The 19044-nt window shown below is 33.3% G+C and overlaps 1 protein-coding gene across 4 annotated transcripts in view; it reads left to right on the top strand.

Moving 5' to 3' along the window:
• Positions 1 to 16865, top strand: part of Mms22l (MMS22 like, DNA repair protein) — a 111633-nt gene extending 94768 nt beyond the window's left edge. For all 4 annotated transcript variants that reach the window (XM_046431127.2, XM_058575535.1, XM_046431134.2 and 1 more), the window contains 6 exons: positions 846 to 1015; positions 3496 to 3707; positions 6797 to 6960; positions 13199 to 13295; positions 14651 to 14818; positions 16526 to 16865. In XM_046431127.2, the coding sequence (XP_046287083.1) occupies positions 846 to 1015; positions 3496 to 3707; positions 6797 to 6960; positions 13199 to 13295; positions 14651 to 14818; positions 16526 to 16616 (902 nt within the window). In that variant the 3' untranslated portion in view covers positions 16617 to 16865. The remainder of the gene's footprint in view (positions 1 to 845; positions 1016 to 3495; positions 3708 to 6796; positions 6961 to 13198; positions 13296 to 14650; positions 14819 to 16525) is intronic.
• The last annotated feature ends 2179 nt before the right edge of the window (positions 16866 to 19044 follow it).

Below are 19044 nucleotides of genomic sequence, written 5' to 3' on the forward strand. Positions count from 1 at the left end.
AAGTGATTATTGGTTGTTTGTTTTTTTTTTTTAACATCAATATACTCTTCTATAAGCAGGTGTGTTCTCCTTCTGAGTTTGAATTTTAAAGTTTCTATTTGATGGAAATGACTTTGAATGTTATCATCTTTTTTGCTTTCTAAGGTAGAATGAAATGTAAAAGTTTATGCAGTAGTTTTACCACTCTGCTGTTGTAACAAGCACTTAATCTCTTTTTAGATTTGGTTTTCAATAAATGAGGCTTCAATAGCAATAATATACCCCAGTGAGAATTATGTATCTATTACATACTATATAAAAAAAAGCGTATTCATTTGTTAAGTTTTACTCTCATCACATAGTTGATGGACTCCTAGCATCAAGGAAATCAAGTCTCTTTCTTTTATTCCAGATTCAAAATTTTGTGTGTTTTTTTTTTATGATAAATAAGTGAAAGGTGTAAAAACTGAAGTTTAAGGAGCCTAAATGATTGCTCCAAGGTGTTACAACTTCTACTTTTCCTATTTTAATAATTAAATTTAGTTAAACCTCTCCTTGTGAACTAGATTGAGGCAGCCTATAAAATTATATATAAGATAAAAAATATAAAGAAATAGAAGAATATAAGATTATATAAATGTAAAGCAGAATATATGAATGCCAGTTGCTCATATATTTGTTTTTCCCAACCCAGAAGTCTGAGAGAAATTTATCTCAGTGAAATACAGGCTTAAACTATATCTTTTGACTCCCAGGATGTTTCTTCCTACTACCTATTTATATTTTAAACATAATTTTTTTCATGGAATAATAAATGCTGTAGTTAGGAGACAACCATAACTGTTGTTGTTTCTCTTCTCTATTAGGAATTCTTGTTAAATCATGGGCTCAAATTTTTGCCACCTCTAAAGCCCAGAAATTGCTATTTCGGATCATAGATTGTTTACTGCTGCCACATACAGTATTACAGCAAGAGAAGGAATTACCTGCACCCATGCTGACTGCAATTCAGAAGAGTCTTCCTTTATATCTCCAGGTATATAAGCAGTGTGGCTGCTTAAAGTAATAAAAGGGAAAACTTTGTCTTAAAGTATAATTTACCAAATGCAGATTTAAAAACCGGACATTGTAATCTCAAGGTACATGTGTACCTGTGACACAAGCACTGAACAAGTTTTAAACTTCTCTTTTTCTTTAGCTCTGAAAACAAAGATTAGAAAGGCAAGAAGCTTGAGGTTGAGAGGGTGTCAAACTGGCACAGACCCTTAATAGTATTGTGCTCAATATTTTCCTTAGAGACCTGAGCTATCTATTCATCAACCAGACTAGGGTGGAGGAGATGTGAGAATATACTGTACAGAATATTAAGTGTAGAAGAGCTGAATGAGTAAGAGTTGAGGACCATTTCTATCAGAGGGAACAACTTGTACTAGGGCGGGAGCTTTAAAAAAAAAATAAGGCGCATTGGGGAAAAGCAAATAGTTCTGTTGTGGTTGGAAATTCACATGGAAGGAGCCTTACACGGGAAGGCTTTATATTACCATACTAAAGAATTTGAATTTCATCTTTGACATGGGGAGTATTGATGGATTTTGAGCAAAGAAGTGGGAGTGATAGAATCATGTTTACATTTTAGAAAAATGATTCTGGTGTCAACATCTAAAATAGTGAGGAGGTTAGATTGGAGATACAGAATGCATTGATACAGAATACTAGTTCATTGAATTACCTACACATTATCTAAAGGTTTTTAAACTAAGGCAGTGAGATTAGAGCCCACGCAGCAGATTTCAAAAACATTGATGAGCTCCAATTAAAAATACTTGCTGCATGAATTGTGGAGGAACAGAAAAAAAATGAATTGCTTCCTAGTTTCCCGAAGACTGCCAGTCACTATCACACTAGTACTACAGTTAGTAGTGTTGCTAACTAAAATGGAAAATTCTGGCAATACAGGGATGAAGGTAAGGATCCGTTTTTGAGCAACTTTTGTTTGAAGCTTTTGGAATATCTAGGTAATGAAGTCCAGTAGTCAGTTTGAAATATTGACCTGTCATTCATTATTGAAGATAAGTGCTACTTAATTTGAGGTCAAGAAAGGAAAACTGAGGAGGAAAGGAGAAAGTAGATTTTGATTAGGTAATTAAGTGATCTCTTTCATAGATGGATTTTTAAAATTTCTGTCTCCTAACTTTGCTAAACCTGTTTCTCTAGCTGTAAAATGGATATAAAGATATTAACTCTATAGGTTTTTTTTTGGAAATTAAGCTTTAAGTTGACTTGGTAATTTTGTATTTATGATAGTACATAAATCAAAGTTTAATGTGTCATCCAGCAGAAAGATAAAGAACAGTCCATAGTGCAGTATAGACTGCTCATCTCAGCAATTGGCAGATGAGTGGAAAGGAAGGTGCTTATCTAGAGAATATGGAAACAGGTTTAGCAAAGTTAGGAGCTCAATAAAGTTCACAAGAACTCGAAGTTTTGTTTTAACCTGCTAAACCTGTTTCCCTAGATATAAAATGTATATAAAAATATTAACTCAATGGGGTTTTTTTGAGAAATTTAAATGAAATAATGAATATAAAGTACTTGGCACAGTTTCTGAGAGAAAAATCTCTAAATAAATTGTTATTGCTCTAAGTCTTAATCTTCTGCATTCTTCTTCAATTAATTATTTTTTAAAAAAATTATCACCAGATTGGTGACACACACTTGTAATCCCAGTGAGGCAGAAGGCTGAGGCAGGAGAATCACAAGTTTAAGGCCAGCTTCAGCAACTTAGCAAAAACCTGTCTCAAAATATAAAGAAGGGCTGAGGATGTAGCTCAGTGATAAAGCATTTCTGGGTTCAACTTCTACTGCAAAAACAAAAATAATTATCACATTTATGAGTCGTGTGTGTGTGTGTGTGTGCGCGCGCGCGCGCACACGCACGTGCACACACACACACACACACATTCACATATGCTGGAAAGAGAAACCAGGGCCTTAGGCATGCAAGCACTCTACCACTGACTACATTCCCAGCCCTAATTTACCATATTTCTTAACATGGAAAAGTTTTGGCATAAATGTAGACAAAAATGACCAGTGCCCTATATAAAAAAGACTGACCTGAAATGTATTTTATAATGTGTGTGTGTGTGTGTGTGTGTGTAGTAGCAGTAGTAGTACTAGTAGTAGTAGTAGTAGTCAAGTTTTCTGAGGACAGGAGAGAGAATCTCGGTTGTTTTTCTTTTTGTATTCTTTTCTCCTGCTTCCGTGTTCATGTCCCCAAAATAGGCATTTTTGGTTAAATACCATAGCATATGTAATATCTAAGCTCAATTCCTGAAGGTTCATATGTATGTTATCTATTGATGATGTCAGATGTCATTTTGATTGTGATAAGTTATAAATTCTGACATGAATTTAATTCTGGGATTATATTAGTAAATTCCTAAATATTGTATGTTTTTTTAAAACTTCTTAGTATTTCTTTCTTTTTTCTTTTTTTTTTTCCCACCCCTGTAGGGCATGTGTATCATATGCTGTCAGTCTCAAAATCCAAATGCCTATTTGAATCAATTGCTAGGAAATGTTATTGAGCAGTATATTGGGCGGTTTCTTCCAGCTTCACCATATGTTACAGATGTTGGACAACATCCTGTTTTGCTGGCACTGAGGAATTCAGCCACCATTCCATCGATATCATCTCTAAAGAAATGCATTGTACAAGTTTTAAGGTACATCTAAGTAGTAAAAATAGATATATCTATAAATTATTCACCTCTATTAGAAAATAACACAGTATCTCAAAAATATTGGCAATCATTTAGGATACTGGTAGTTTAGAAACTTTTCTTTTTCTGAGAAACATTAAGAAATTATTTAAATGACATTTGCTCATAGCAGCCTAAGACAATACTTATTAAATTGCTTCTGTTTTTTTTTTCCTATGGAGCCATTATTTTCCTTGCATATATATTCCTAAAGTTATTTCATAGTTTTTCAACAGATAAGCATTCATTTTATTTTATACTTCATAAAATATAGTAATTACATTTTATAAAAGAAAAGATAAATGCTGATATGTAAAAGGAAGCTAATATGAAGTCCTGTTTTATTAGTTCACTCTTTATCTTAACTCCATTTTATTATTAAATAGATTAATGAGTGAAACTTCTTAGGTTTTCTACTAAACTTTATATCCTTTAACTGCAATACTGGAAAATTCAGTAATAGAAATTATCTTTTGTCTTCATGTAATATTTAGCTTTATATGAAATTAGTTTTTAACATTTAAGATGCTATGGTGATACATATTTTCTTTCCTAGTAAAAGTGTTCTGTGTTTTTTAATGACCTGACAATATCCATCACCTCTCATTACAGGATTCCATACCTAAAATCTCATCTTCTTTTTGTGTTCCTAGTATCTTATTACTTGGGTTTGGAAGCTTTATCTTCTTTGTTCTCTCTCCTTTGGCAAATGATTGCTTACTTCCTTCATTTTTACTTTCCTTATCACATTGCCCCTAGTCTATACCAGAGTCTCCCAACTACTTTCACCAGATCTAGTCTTTTTCTTCTAGTTCAGCATAGAAAATGAACCTGGATTACTTTTTTCTCCTAAAATACTGATGCATTTGGACACTTCTCTGTCCCCAAACCTTCCTTGGCTCCCTTTGACCTGTGAAATAAATTCCATATTCTAATTCCATATTCTAATTCTCCATAATCTGTCACTTTACCTTTCCAAACATATTACTAGGCCAGCTTCAGCAACTTAGCAAAAACCTGTCTCAAAATAAAAAGAAGGGCTGAGGATGTAGCTCAGTGAAAAAGCATTTCTGGGTTCAACTTCCACTGCAAAAACAAAAATAATTATCACATTTATGAGCTTAGTTATTACCGCTCCAAAATGCTTTATACTTACCTGCATCACAGCATTCTTCATGCCATTTTCTTCATTAAAATGCTATTCCTCTGGACTAAATCCTGCCTATCATCTATGAAACCTACAACTGAGATCTCAATGTTGTATGATGTTCTTTACTTTCTTAAAGTAGTGTGCCCTGCATGACTCAATCTGCAAATTCATAATAGTTTTGCCTCACTTGTTTCTGAATTTCCAGCAAGATTGTAGTAATCTACCACTGTATTTGAGACATTGCACAACTAATTTTAATATAAACTAAAGTTTCACTAAAGTGAAATTAAATCTTTAGAACTGTTTTAAGCCCCATTATTGAGGATCCTAGTTGCATTAATGGACTTTCTTATTTACTTGTATCCAGTGGAAGTGTTTTTTCTCATGGTTTCTAGTTGAAGACCCCCAAGATGTAACAATTCCTGGGTTTTGGTTCAGGGTTTTGGTTTTTTTTGTTTTGTTTTGTTTTTTAATTTTTTTTTTTGTTGTTTTAGAGAGAGAGAGAGAGAATTTTAATGCTTATTTTTTAGTTTTCGGCGGACACAACATTTGTTTGTATGTAGTGCTGAGGATTGAACCTGGGCCGCATGCATGCCAGGCGAGTGCGCTACTGCTTGAGCCACATCCCCAGCCCCAAGGGTTTTGGTTTTTGTTTAATACTCAGGAAAGATACAAAGATGCCCCCCTGTGATTTCCTGCCTTCTGTACTGCTCTCCTCTGGCAGTCTCCCATCTGAGTCAGAGCTTCTTCCCCTGAATTCCTGAGAATTCTGTACTGATCTTAGCTAAAGCACCTTTAACACAGTCATACTTAACTTTTTCTGTCTTATCTAACTTCTCCACTAGATGATGAGTCCCTTGCTTTCAGAAACTTATCTATATCCCTGTTCTTAGACTTGTACCTGGCACATTCCAGGTGCTCAATTATTGTCTGTTCTAGACATTAGTAAATCAGCAGTGAACAAATGGACAAAACCCACCCTCAAAGAATGAATGAATCTAATATGCAGTATTTGTTAAAAGCCATGGGGAAGAGAAACAATTACTATACATTGTTCCTTTCCTGAAGGAGTTTATAATCCTTAGTGATTTCTGTGTCTCATTATGTAAATATCATTAGTTTTCAAACATGTATTGATATCTAGTTTAGATTTAGCAGTATTTCACAAATTTTCAGATTTTCTAGACTTTTTTTTAGAAAGTGACCATTTTCACTTTCATTTATTCACTTTAATGTACCCTGAACACCTGCTATGACCAAGGACCTATTCTAAGAAGTGGGCATACAAAGATGAGTCAGATTAAATTCTTAACAATCGCTGCTGAGCTAAAATGCTAAAATTTGTCTTGCCTTGACAGATGATACAAAATTCTAAACTAGTTCTCTTATTCTTTTACCTGCTGGAGAAAGGAAAGATGTAAAGCTGGAGCAAGAAGCAGATTGCTAGAACAGGACTTTTATTTATTTAGAAAGATATGAACCTTCTCAAATTCCTAAATAAATAAATGTGAGGAGCAATTTATTTATGCAAATTTGACATTAGAGAAAATGTTGAAGCCTTGAGGAGCTGAGAGAGGAGATCAGACTTACTAGAAAAGAAAAAAACAACAACAAAATAACAGTTAGGTTTGGTTAAATTCATTTTAAAGCCAGATGCTTTAAATTTAGTTCATGATACATCCCTGTATTATGTTTTGACCATCATAGCACACTGAAAGGATGTGCAGTCATTGCTTCTAATAGCTGATATTTGAAGATCGCATGGTAAAATATACATGCTTTTTTAAACTTTGCCTTATCCACTTGGGGATTTGTCAGTATCATTACAGTATATAGTAATTTTTTTTTTGGCTCTATTGAAAATTTTAAAGAAAAGAAAAAATAAAATTTTGCTTCTTTTCAGGAAATCCTGCTTTGCATTTAAAGGGTCAGCACCCCCTCCTCGCTTAGCTTCCATTTTGGTCTTTATTCTCCAACTCTTCAAAGAAACTGACGTAGATGTTTGTGATATTGAACTGCTACTTCCTGGCATCTTACAATGTTTGGTGTTGGTCCATGAACCCCAAGGTTAGTTTGTGAATATACTTGTGTTTGTCATTGTTTTCCATTTACAAGTTAGGAAAGTACTCTTTCCCGTCAGTTAAATGAGTGGTTACAAAAGGTTGTATGGCTATTTTCTATATGTTCCTATATCCTGGATAAGAATGAATACCAACTAATAGTTGAGGTTAGGGATAAAATGGTTAAAATTTGACATATTTCGGTCTGTTTTAGTTTTGTTTTTCTCTTGAAGGAAAGAGTTTATTTAAGGACTACTTCCTATGTTAACATCTAAAAGACTATTTATTTAATCTAGCTTCAATGCTAAATGCAATTTGTCAAATACCAAGTGGTCAGAGGCCAGTGTACTTTCTTCTATCCCAGTTTCTGCTAGAATATCTGTGCTGATTTAGGGGGAAACTTATGAGAATCCTTTGATTCTAGTTTTTTTGTTTTCAGTCTCATCAGCCTTAAAATATCCCTTATTTAATCCCTAGTGTCAACACTTTAATAAGATTATTGGGAATATGTAAAATAGGAGTCATACTTCAATCCTGAAGGAATTTTTAATGTAAATAGGGTCGTTTGTGTGTATTTACCATTATAATTTGATTGTTCAAGGCAGGGAATCTCAAATGTTTCCGCCTAAGTACTTTCAACTGCTAAGATAAATGAGTACAGTGCATACCCTGAAGAATCTGAGGGCAGTGCCCAAAGTGGTAGTAGAAAGCTCAAACAAGTCTTTGAAATGTTCTGTTTTATCTCAAAAACGTATGCCTATTTTTAAAAATCCATATTTATTTCAGTATTTTAAATGCTCCCAACTCTGGGTTTGTGTAAAATGTTGTGTTATGTTTATATATAATCCTGTTATTCATGGTAACATTCTCCTCACTAGAGAATATCCAGTGATGGCCCTCAGACTCTTTAGAAATTTTGACCTCATTAAAAACTTATGTGTACTTTGAATTTCAATGAAATCCTATTGTACTGTATAATACAAAGTTGCTAACATAGAGCAGGTAGTACAGCAGTTGCCCTTTGCTTATAGTTTGGCTTTATGTTCTTTCAGTTACCTGTTCTTAATAGTGTCTGAAAAGATTAGATGGAAAATCCAGAAATATGCAATTCTTGAGTTTTAAGTTCTGTACCATTCTGAATAAGCATGATACAATCTTATAAATCATTCCTTTGTTCAGTGTATCCATGCTGTATATGCTACCCACCTATTACAGTCATTTAGTAGTTTTCTCAGTTATCAGATAGACATCATAATGTGTGTTCAAGCAATGCTTATTTACTTAATAATGGCCCCTAAAGTGTTAGAGTAGTGATGCTAGCAATTTGGATATTCCAAAAAAAAAAAAAAGCCACAGAATGCTGAAAGATTAAGAAGATGTTTTGAGAGAGAGAGAGAAATCCTATTCATGTAACTTTCATTACAGTATATAGTTCTTTTTGTCTTGTTAATCTCTTACTGTGCCTAGTTTATAAGCTAAACTTTATTGTACCTCTGTATGTATAAGAAAAAACATAATATATGTAGTTTTCAGTACTGTCCACAGTTTCAGGCATCACAGTTGGGGCAATTGTCTTACAATGTATCATCCAAGGATAAGGGATGTACTACTGTATAAAGTGTTGACCAACCTATCATATTTTTTTTTTTTTAAGAAATGTCTTTTTTTAAACCTTTTTAAATATTTATTTATTTATTTTTATGTGGTACTGAGGATCAAACCCAATGCTTCATGTGTGCTAGGCAAATGCTCTACCACTGAGTCACAGTCACAGCCCCCCAAAAAAATCATTGTTGATGATACTAACATTTTATCATTAAGGAGACCGCTAGTTAGAGCTCACATCTAACTAGTAAATAGATCACATGTTCAATATAGTTAGAATATAGTATTCTCTGTATTGTATTCTCTATAAGCCAGAGGAGAAATATGAAGTGGATTTGCAAGTTTTAGAGAAAATTTTCTGTGACTTACCTATGGTCTCAGTGTTTAAAAGGAAAGCCTGAAAAATCATAGAAATCTAAAGTTATTATATGAATCAGCAGTTCCACTCCTAGGTATATGCCTACAAGTATTGACAACATGTCTACTCAAAAACCCGTACCTGTTAGCATAATAACATAACTAATTAACCATCAAACCAGGTGAAAAATATTTAAAGACAGCATTTAAATTCTCTGGAAAGGATATTAAGAATAAACAACAAATAGAGAAACATTTATTTAAGGAAAGAACTAAAAGGTGATAAGAATAGCCAGAGTCCCGGGTATTGAACCAAGACCACTCCCTCCTGTTCCTTCCAAGCACATCAAGGCAGTAACTCTATTCTAGGACTACTTAATCCAAGAATATATGGCTCCCTCTCTCCCTAGCTCACAATAGGAGGGATATCATCCTAGGAGAGAGAGGACAAATATTTCTCATATTTATGAGGATATGAATAGGTAGCTTTGGCTACTTAATGCTGAAGTTCTTTTCTAGGTAAGTATGGCCTAGAGGTAGGGGTTCCAGTCCTCTGCTCAGCCCCATTAGTGGGACAGACCATAAATGAGTCCAGCAGCACTGAAAGACCTGATCACCGTTGGGGGCAGGTGTTTGATAACAAGAAGAGCAAGTCAAGAGGTCTTAGGCCTATTTCCCTTTATTTCCTGGATTCTCAGCTCCTAAAATGAATGTTGCACAAAATAGTAGGCACCATTGTCTTCACGCTCAACACCAAAGATATACCTCTGAGATTTTTGCCTGGGTGGAAGCAAGCAAGAAACAAGCCATAGAACAGAGTTTTGAATTTCTTGTAAAATAATTGTCTCCATTGGCAACAGAATATGGAAAAATTCATACTGAGTACTCTTAAAAACAATGAAAATGGAGGTGATATACATTAGGGAAATTGGTAATTTTCATCTGAGATATAACACTAATTTATAGGCCAGCCAGGTTGAGTGAATCAGTAAAAGAAAAAGCCAACAAAAAGCCCTTGGGTCAGAATAAATTTCAGACACTGACCCCATAAAGCATCCTGTCAAAGGATCCTGAATTTGATTGGATCAGCCTGTAAAGCAATTTATGCCCCAGGGCATTATTTAAAACAATAGAACTATTGTCCAGAAATTAATCAGTGGAGCTTTAAGCACCTGGATGTAATCAAAGAAAGGGATAGTTAAAAGAGAAACCTGCCAATTACATCACTGGGGGAAAGCATCAGCAACTTGGCATTTCAATTATACCATTGGAGGAGTAGACTTCACCCAAAAAAGAAAAGATATCCAATTCTCTACCAAAAAAATTAAAAGACATGTAAAGAAAAGAAATTACAATTTATATACTGGGTGGGGAGCCAGCAACAGAAACTCCTAGAGAAAGGATCAGACATTGGATGTGATAGGAGTTATTTTAAATATAGTCACATAACTAAAAGAAAACATAATAAATAAAGGAAATTATATTAACAATGTCACATCACATATAGAATATGAATAAAGAGAAATTATAGGAAAAAATGTGAACTCTGGAGATAAGATATAGCAGCTGAACTGGCAAGTTTACCAGAGGGCTCTCTAGTGGATTGAAATTGGCAGTAGAAAGAATCAGCAAACTTGATGATAGATCAATATATATTAAACAGTCTAAGAAGAAAGAAGAAGAATGAAAAAAAATGAACAGAGCTTTTGAGAATTGTGGGATACCGTTAAGTACACCAGCATATGTATAATAGGTGAACCAAGAGGACAGAAAGGAACAGAAAAAATATTGGAAAAAAATAATGGCTAAAGATTTCCAAAATACATACATTCAAGAAGTTTAGCTAACTCTAGGTAAGGAAAACACAAAGACGTCTACAGACAGACACATTATAGTAAAGATTCAAAAAGTTAAAGCAAGGAGAAAAATTTGAAATCAGGAAAGGAAAAATGATTTTTGTTACAAAACAAGTCCAGTAAGATTAATATGTAGAAAGGTAACCAAAAAAACTGGAGTGAGTATAACAATAATGAGTTCTATATGAACATCTAATTTACTCAAAATAAATCAGAAATCTAAATTTAAAGCTAAAACTATACTCTTGGAAGTAAGCATAGGATAAGGGTAAGTCTTTCTGACCTTGGATTTGACAACAGATTTTTAGAGCTGACAACAAAAGTATAACCACAAAAGAAAAAGGAGATAAATTGGAGTTAATAAAAATTAAAAGCTATTATGTTTCAAAGGATAACAAGAAGAAAGTGGAATGGCAACCCAGGATTGTGAGGATTATTTACAAATGATGTCTGATAAGGAACTTGTATCTGGAATGTATAAAGTACTCCGAAACTCAATAATAAAAAGACAACTGAATTGAAAAATGAGATGGGTAATAGATATGAATAGATACTTTTCTAATAGAGAAAGAAATGAAACAAAAACACTTCTGTATAGAAATCAGAACATTCATGTTCATAGCAATAGTATATAGTATAATAAAATGTAGAATGTCCTTTAACCAATGGATAATTTAAAATTTTTATATATCCATATAATGTAGTATTAGTTGGCCTACAAAAGGAAATGAAAAACTGATGATATATACTGTAACTTGGATGAACCTTGTAACATGATTCTAAGTAAAAGAAGTTGGCATTTAAAACAAACAAAAACACAATTTTTTATATGAGTGCCCAGAATAGCTAAATCTATAGAGAGAAGAAGAAAATTAGTAGTTGATTAAGAGGAGTCAGGTGATACTAAATAGAGTTTCTTTTTGAGATAATGAAAATATTCTAAAATTGACTGTAATGATGGTTCAAAACTGTGAAAATGCTTAAAACCTTTGAATTGTATACATTTTTTTTTTGGAGGGGGGTTTCTGGGGATTGAGCTTAGGGACACTCAACCACTGGAGCCACATCCCCAGCCCTATTTTGTATTTTATTTAGAGATAGGGTCTCACTGAGTTGCTTAGTGCCTCGCTTTTGCTGAGGCTGCTTTTGAACTCGCAATCCTTCTGTTGAGGCTTCTTGTTGAGACCTCCTGAGCCGCTAGGATTGTAAACTGTTGTGTTCTTTATTTACTAGCTTCATACCATAAAAAAACATTATCTCCTATTTATTATTAATTAAGTTTATATTCATCATGTTTTGTATTCCTATTATAATGGGTCACAATTTCTAAAATTTTTCTTATTCTTAGAGAAAACACTGGGTTTCCCACCCCCCCTGGATACATATATTTAATATGCCTAAATCGTGACAAAAGCATTCAGAACATGTTGGGTTTTCTGTATTCTTTCTTGATATTTGTATTAGTCAGCTTTGCAGTACTGTAACAAAATAACTGAGATTATCAACTTAAAAAGAGGAAAGATTTATTTTGGACCACAATTTTGGAGGTTTCAGTCCATGATTGGTTGGCTCTGTCGTCTTTGAGCCGGTGGGGATTCAGTGTATCATATGGTAGGCACATATGACAAAGGAAACTGTTCGCCTCATAGTAGTGGAAGAAAAGAAAGGAAAAGGAAGGGGCTGGTGTCCCAATATCTCCTTCAACGGTACACCACAGTGACCCAAGTTCCTCCCTTAAGCCCCATCTCTTAAAGTGTTCTGCCATCTCCCAATAGCACCACAGATGGGGAGCCAAACCTTTAACACATGAGCCTTTGGGAACACATTTAAGATTCAAATTATAGGAATGTTTTTGCACTATTGTATACAAGCATACAATTCTAAAGTGTTTCTTAAAATATTTAAAGAATACAAATATTCATTTGAGACTTTGTTATCTTTTGAAAGGAAGATAACATAAGTAGTTTTTATGTATGTTTGGCTAATTTTAAGTGAAGATAGATTATAGGTGGTATCTGATTTGCTTTTTATGTATTTCTGAAGGAATGGGAGGAATATATTTATAAATTAAAAACCAATCAATCTGCCTATCATCAGTCAGCTGGTTTGAAGGGCTTTCTTTTGTCAATGTGTAACAGTGTGTGCAGGCTTATGTTGGTGTAGTATTTTTGAATATGAACACTTTTCTAAGAGAAGAACATATCTTCATGTGTTATTTTCAATTTTAAGAGTCAAAAATAGACTTTTAAACATTTTCGGTATACTCTAGAACAAAACAAAATTTGTAACTATTTCATTGTGAAAATTAGCAAAAAAACATGTAGATACTTCAAGAAAACACATCTTTTTCTAAATTAAGAGTGTTAAAAATGAGGATCCAGATGGTCAATTCAGACACAGTGTGTAATGCTATAATTTTCCTCCTAGTTAAAAGGCTGGCCACCGAGAACCTACAGTACGTGGTAAAAGCCTGCCAAGTGGGGTCAGAAGGAGAACCTGCCGCCCAGCTGACTTCTGTGTTTAGGTAACTAGAAAATATGCCAACTGGCAAGGAAACTGTTGCCAGCCATTTGACAGCCAGCATGTTTTTTAAATAACTAATTATCCAAAACATAATGTGTTACTACTTATTTATAGTATTTCAATTATTGTATTTTTGGCAGTAGTTTTGTTACATTGTGTTGTTTTATTGAAAAATAAAAATGCCAGGGAAACAGATAAGGGAGCTGACTTGAAATGACTTGTGAATTTCCTCAAAGATTCTTGCACGTATTTGAGAAGAAAAGGTGAGAAACAGGAGTCATGATGGCATGTGCACAGGGCTCCGGAGCTTGCTTAAGCATGTTGCTCAGTGTACAGTTTAAAAGGATATGTCCTTGGTTTTCTGGTTTGCTTTGGATCCTTTAGTTTCAGAAGGCTCTCTTATGTTTAATTTGTGAGGTATGGACTTTATAGGAGTAGGTTTGTTGTTCATAAGAATAACAGTGCCACTTGAGAATTACTTTTTTCCTCTTTCCTGCCTTGTCCCCTTTAGAGTCTTATGCTTTCGGTGAGGGCAGTATTTTTTTAAATATTTCTTTATCAAGGTTTATAAGTTTACCCTCATTATAAATATCTCTATCTTACTACCACCGTAACAAATAATTTAGGGTCCATTTCCTTTGTTCTATGTTGGATCTTTGTTGATTCAGTTTTTTTTCTCATTATATTTTGGCACATATCTACTATTCAGTTTATTTAAGTTGTGATCCATTTGTGGATTTGTGAAGATTGTGGAGTCCAAGGAGAGGGAAAATTATTTTATGTGATCAAAGATTCCATGTTTGTTATCTACAATTTATTATGTTAGATGGCTTTCATTTTGTCGATGGGATGTGAAAATTTTAGGGTTAAAAGATAGTTTTGTTCATAAAGGCTTCTGTTGGTATTAAGGTTCCTGTTCAGTTTAAAGAAAATAAAGGTCTATTTTTAATATTTTGCTTTCCCTGTTAGCATACTGTTTATCCAGAGATACGAAGGATATCTGACTTTCTTCTCCCTTTTGGTGTGTTCCACACTCTTTCTTGCTTCCCCTCATTTTAATGCGGAAAGTATAGCATAGAGTCTCTGGAATTAGATTTTTTTCCCCTTAATTTATCCTCCTAGGATTCCAGCTCCTTCCTCATCCCCAGTACCATCACTGGTCTTGGATGACACAGGAATAGGACATTTCTGTCCTCTATTTTAAAGTACTAATAGTAGTCTCCATGTTAAATATAGTTTTCATGATAATATTACATGAAGTGATCATTTTTGTGCTTAGGCTATGGCTGACTGCAATGTAGGCACCAACTCAAAGAATAACTCCAGAATTTTGAGTGATGTGTTTTACTTTCACAGGCAGTTTATCCAGGATTATGGTGTAAGATACAGTCATCAAGTTTACAGCATTTTAGAGATAGTAGCAACACTGAAGCAGCAGGTTGTCATCTCCTTGATTTCTACCCTCACTCAATCTCTGAAGGATTCGGAATTGAAATTGGGCCTTGGCAAAAATATTGAACAAAGGTATGTTTGCTCATTTAATTGCATTCTTTTGGACAATGTTTATGAAATCTGTATTTCATTTTATCAAAATGGCTATTTTCTCATTCCCCAAAATTTGGGATGTGTTCTTTTCAGTTGAAAAATATTTCAATATTGGGATTATTATCAGTTTTGTAAAGTATGATTAAAAAATACTGTGGTTTATCAACAAACTTAGCAGAATCCACACATCCTTTCTTGTGTACTTCCTTTCAAAGACCATATTAGAAAGCTCTATATTTCAGTAGAACTACTATTGCTCAAAACACTTGTGTTTCTCTTCGTGAAGTGGGTTTCAGAGCCTCATGTATCTTATTTTATAAAACCCATAGTGCCAATTCATAATCCTTTGAGGGACGCTAGATTTATTGAGTCAACTTTATCATGCATAGCCATATGATAAAGGTAAGTAACCCAATTAGATAAAACAGATTTGGGGGGGGAATAGATAAGACTTTTTAAAAAAATTTTTTATAGACTTATAACCCAACCAAATAGCTGGACTATTTAGAGAAATATAATTCTGTAGGAATATGTTTATATTTCCTAAAGAGATTACTTTAGATCAGTCAGTACTCATACTAGGATTCTTATGTCCTACAGTTTATTATAGAATCAAATGCTTTTAATTGTGTTCCTGTGTACACATGCACAATCTAATAAACATGCATGTTCCAGGTTTTAGTTGAGAAATTTTAATTGTATAATGTCATATTGGAGACCATTCTTGGAGACATGACTATACTGATTGCAGCTTTAGCAAACGAATGGACTGCATCTTTCAGTATAATAAATGGAAATTTTTAAAAAGGAGGGTCAGGGAATAGTTTTTCTGTGCTAAGGTAGAACATCTCTTTTCTTCTCTTACACAGTAACGTGGCTAGCCTCTTATTTTCCAGAGAGAAAAGATTGGGTCACTTTAAATCATAGCTTTAAAGAAATGATGTTCATTGTCATGTCATTAAACAAGCTCATGCAAATGAAAAAACTGAAGAGATTACATGAAACATCCTAACATAGTACATTGTTGGGAACAAGTGTTCTGTTATTATACTACTTTGCAAGCAGGGACATGAGAGGGTTGGTTTTAACAATTCTGAATAGCACAGATATTTAGTCTAATGAAATAACTGCCAGGCACAATAAATCTAAAACACATTTCAGATACAGGGAAATACTAGAGAATCTAATAGGAGCAACAATATTTTAGTTTCAAACTTTGTTATTTCTAAGAAGATAAAGAAGAAAATAGGGCGTATACTAAAAGTATTATACTGTTCTGTTTTATGGTTATAAAACTTTTATTTTCATTTTTAGTTTTCAAAACAAGTCTTCCCGTTATAAGCATACCATTCCTATCTGTAAGTTATTTCATGATTATATTTCATTACCTAGTAGCATTATGTCATTGCAGATGGTTAGTAAACTTTGTGTCATTTTTAATCCATACTTGATATATATGTATATCAATCATACTTTTAAAAACTGAATTAATCCTAACATCTAGGTTTACTCACAAAATATACAAAGTACCTTTTTTTAAAAGTGTTTTAATAAATCTGGTAGATGAATGAATGGATGGATGGATAGTTAGACCCACAGACAGGTTTCAATTTGTAAATATTCAAGTGGAAAAATGCTGAAAAAGATAATAAGTATATTTTATTTCTTTTCTTTTTTCTTAAACAGGGAATCCTATAGAAAACTTTTATCTCACCTAGGACAGATGGGACAAGATGAGATGCAGAGATTGGAAAATGACAATGCATATATTTTGTGAATCACCCTGTCTGTTGCTTGTCATCTAAAACTACTTTGAACTAATCCATCTCCTACTTTTAATTAATTATATAATGATCTGTTAAAAAATGCTTTCTGGGATTTTTTTCTTATATAAGTATAAAATATATGAATAAGGAAATAAAGATTAATTAGTAACTATGTAATAGGATCCTTGGAGCTTTGCCAAACTGTAATCTAGTTTGAAGAAATTTTGGTTAAACTAAATTAAAGAAGCCTTTTCTGGAAATGTTTTCTGTGTATGAGTACTATGCGGGTTTGTTCTGGTACATCCATGGACTTTTTACTATAATGTGATGTCCTGTCTTGTGATTGATGTGTTTTGTGTGTGTGGGTTGTTGTTGGGTTTTTTTTTTTTTTTTACACCTTCTGTTTTAATAGGCTACTTTTTCAAATTACCTGGCTGACCTGCTCTGTTTTTGTGTGTTTTTTTTTGTTTGTTTGTTTGTTTTGGTGGTATGTTTTGTTTTTGTTTTTGTTAGAGGAGGTGGGTGTTTAGAGATGCATATTTGTTTTCCTTTATACTATGTGTGAGGCAAGTTAATAAATAAAACCCTTACAAAGTATACTTAACTCTCTTAGGATTCAGGCTGAATCTGACTTAAGGATTACACAGATAATACCTAAAAAGATTTTAAACTTATTCCAAAAGTATCTAGCTTGGAGTTGTCATTAAAAGACATCAGGTGGAAAAAAATAAGAGTCTTTAAGAAAAAAAGAATAAATAAAAATATTCTGGAAACTTCTTAAGATTACATAAAAGTTAAGAAGTCAGCTGATCTCTATCCTTGCTTGTATAATTTGGCATCTTGTAAGTTTAGAGAACCAATTTAGTTTCCTTTCATAACTATTTTTTCTTTACTTTTTAACTCTCATCCAGATTGTGTTTTACCAGTTGGTCTTGATGTGGTAAAGTTTCAGTCCTAGTGTTAGGAACCCACATAGGTCTCTAACCCAGCTCTACTTGTGACCTTGTACAGGTTACTTACCATTTCTCAGCCTAATTCCTTCATGGAGAAAAAATAATCATGTTCAAAATTCACAATGCTATTATGGGAATCAGAGAAATGATATATGTAAAAATGTTTTCCTCTACATCATGGTGTACTTATATGATTGCTACATTATTCATACATGATAAAAGTAAAGAACATCTTTCAATTTTGTTTCCCTTTCTCTAATGACATAGCCCACTTTTTTTTCAATGTGTCTTTACAAGTCATGTTTAACTTTGAAATAATTTCTTTCTTTCTTAGAATTGTAGTCTTTATCATGGTTACATTAATCCTTCAAGAAAACTTTTTAACCCTTTTCTGGCTCAGAAAGTATCTTAAAATGAAATAGAGGCTAAGGTTGTGTGTGGCTCACTGGTCGAGCATTTATCTAGCATTTATCTAGCATGTGTGAGACCCTAGGTTCCATCCCCCAAGTGGAAAAATGTTAAAAATAAATATAAATAAACAAATAAGGTGAACAAGCAAGCAAGCAATCAGCATTTTCTAGTTACAATTGTTGCCTAATTGTAATTTGTGAGTTCCAAAGCTGTTATTTGTTATTTTCATGATATAAATGGTCTGTTTCTCCCCAAAGTCAACTGTCACAAATGGAATATTCTTTAATCCTGCTTAATAGAGTTCATAACAATAATTTTCTCTTCATTATAATAGTGACTTACTAAACTAATAATGTATGCTTTGCAAGTACCAGCAGTTAAAGGAGTTTTAACTCTTTAAGGCAATATCTTTTCAAGAGGGGTGAGTTATTATTTTTTTATTTTCATTTTTTTGGTTCCCCCAAGGACAATTTTAGAATTTACAGTATAAAACTTTCAAGGGATAAGAAAAACTGTTATGGAATCCTTCATTAGGGCATATATCTGTAAATACTAAGAGTAATTGAAGTTTGTAATTAAAAATCAATAACAACAAAAGACTATAATAACATACATACACATTTTTTATTTACATATAAGTAAAATTTAAAAAATATATTTTTAGTTGTAGGTGGACACAATACCTTTATTTATTTTTATGTGGTTCTGAGGATTGAACCCAGTGCTTCACATGTGCGAGACAAGTACTCTACCACTGAGCCACAACCCTAGCCCCTATAAGTCAAATTTTAAAGAAGCTGCTTTTTTAATTGGGGAAAAAACAAATTTATGGCTCAGTTCTTTTTCTTGAAAATCTCTTATCCTTTATTATTACAATCTTTCCTTCTTCTACTTCCAGACTTCACCTTATGCCCGCTTCTCTAATGTTCATTTCCCCATAAGTACCCTGTCATTTCTGAGGCTGCTTCTTTTACCACTGTAATGTAAACATTACATTACAAACTCTTTTGGTCAAATATGAGAATGTGTGTTCATTTCTCACATTCTTTGGCATCTCTGTGATGTTCACATTTCC

This window comes from Marmota monax, unplaced genomic scaffold, assembly GCF_021218885.2.
Source record: "Marmota monax isolate L192 unplaced genomic scaffold, Marmota_monax_Labrador192_F-V1.1 WCK01_AAM20220418_F8-fsc00013, whole genome shotgun sequence".
Classification (NCBI taxonomy): Eukaryota; Metazoa; Chordata; class Mammalia; order Rodentia; family Sciuridae; genus Marmota; species Marmota monax.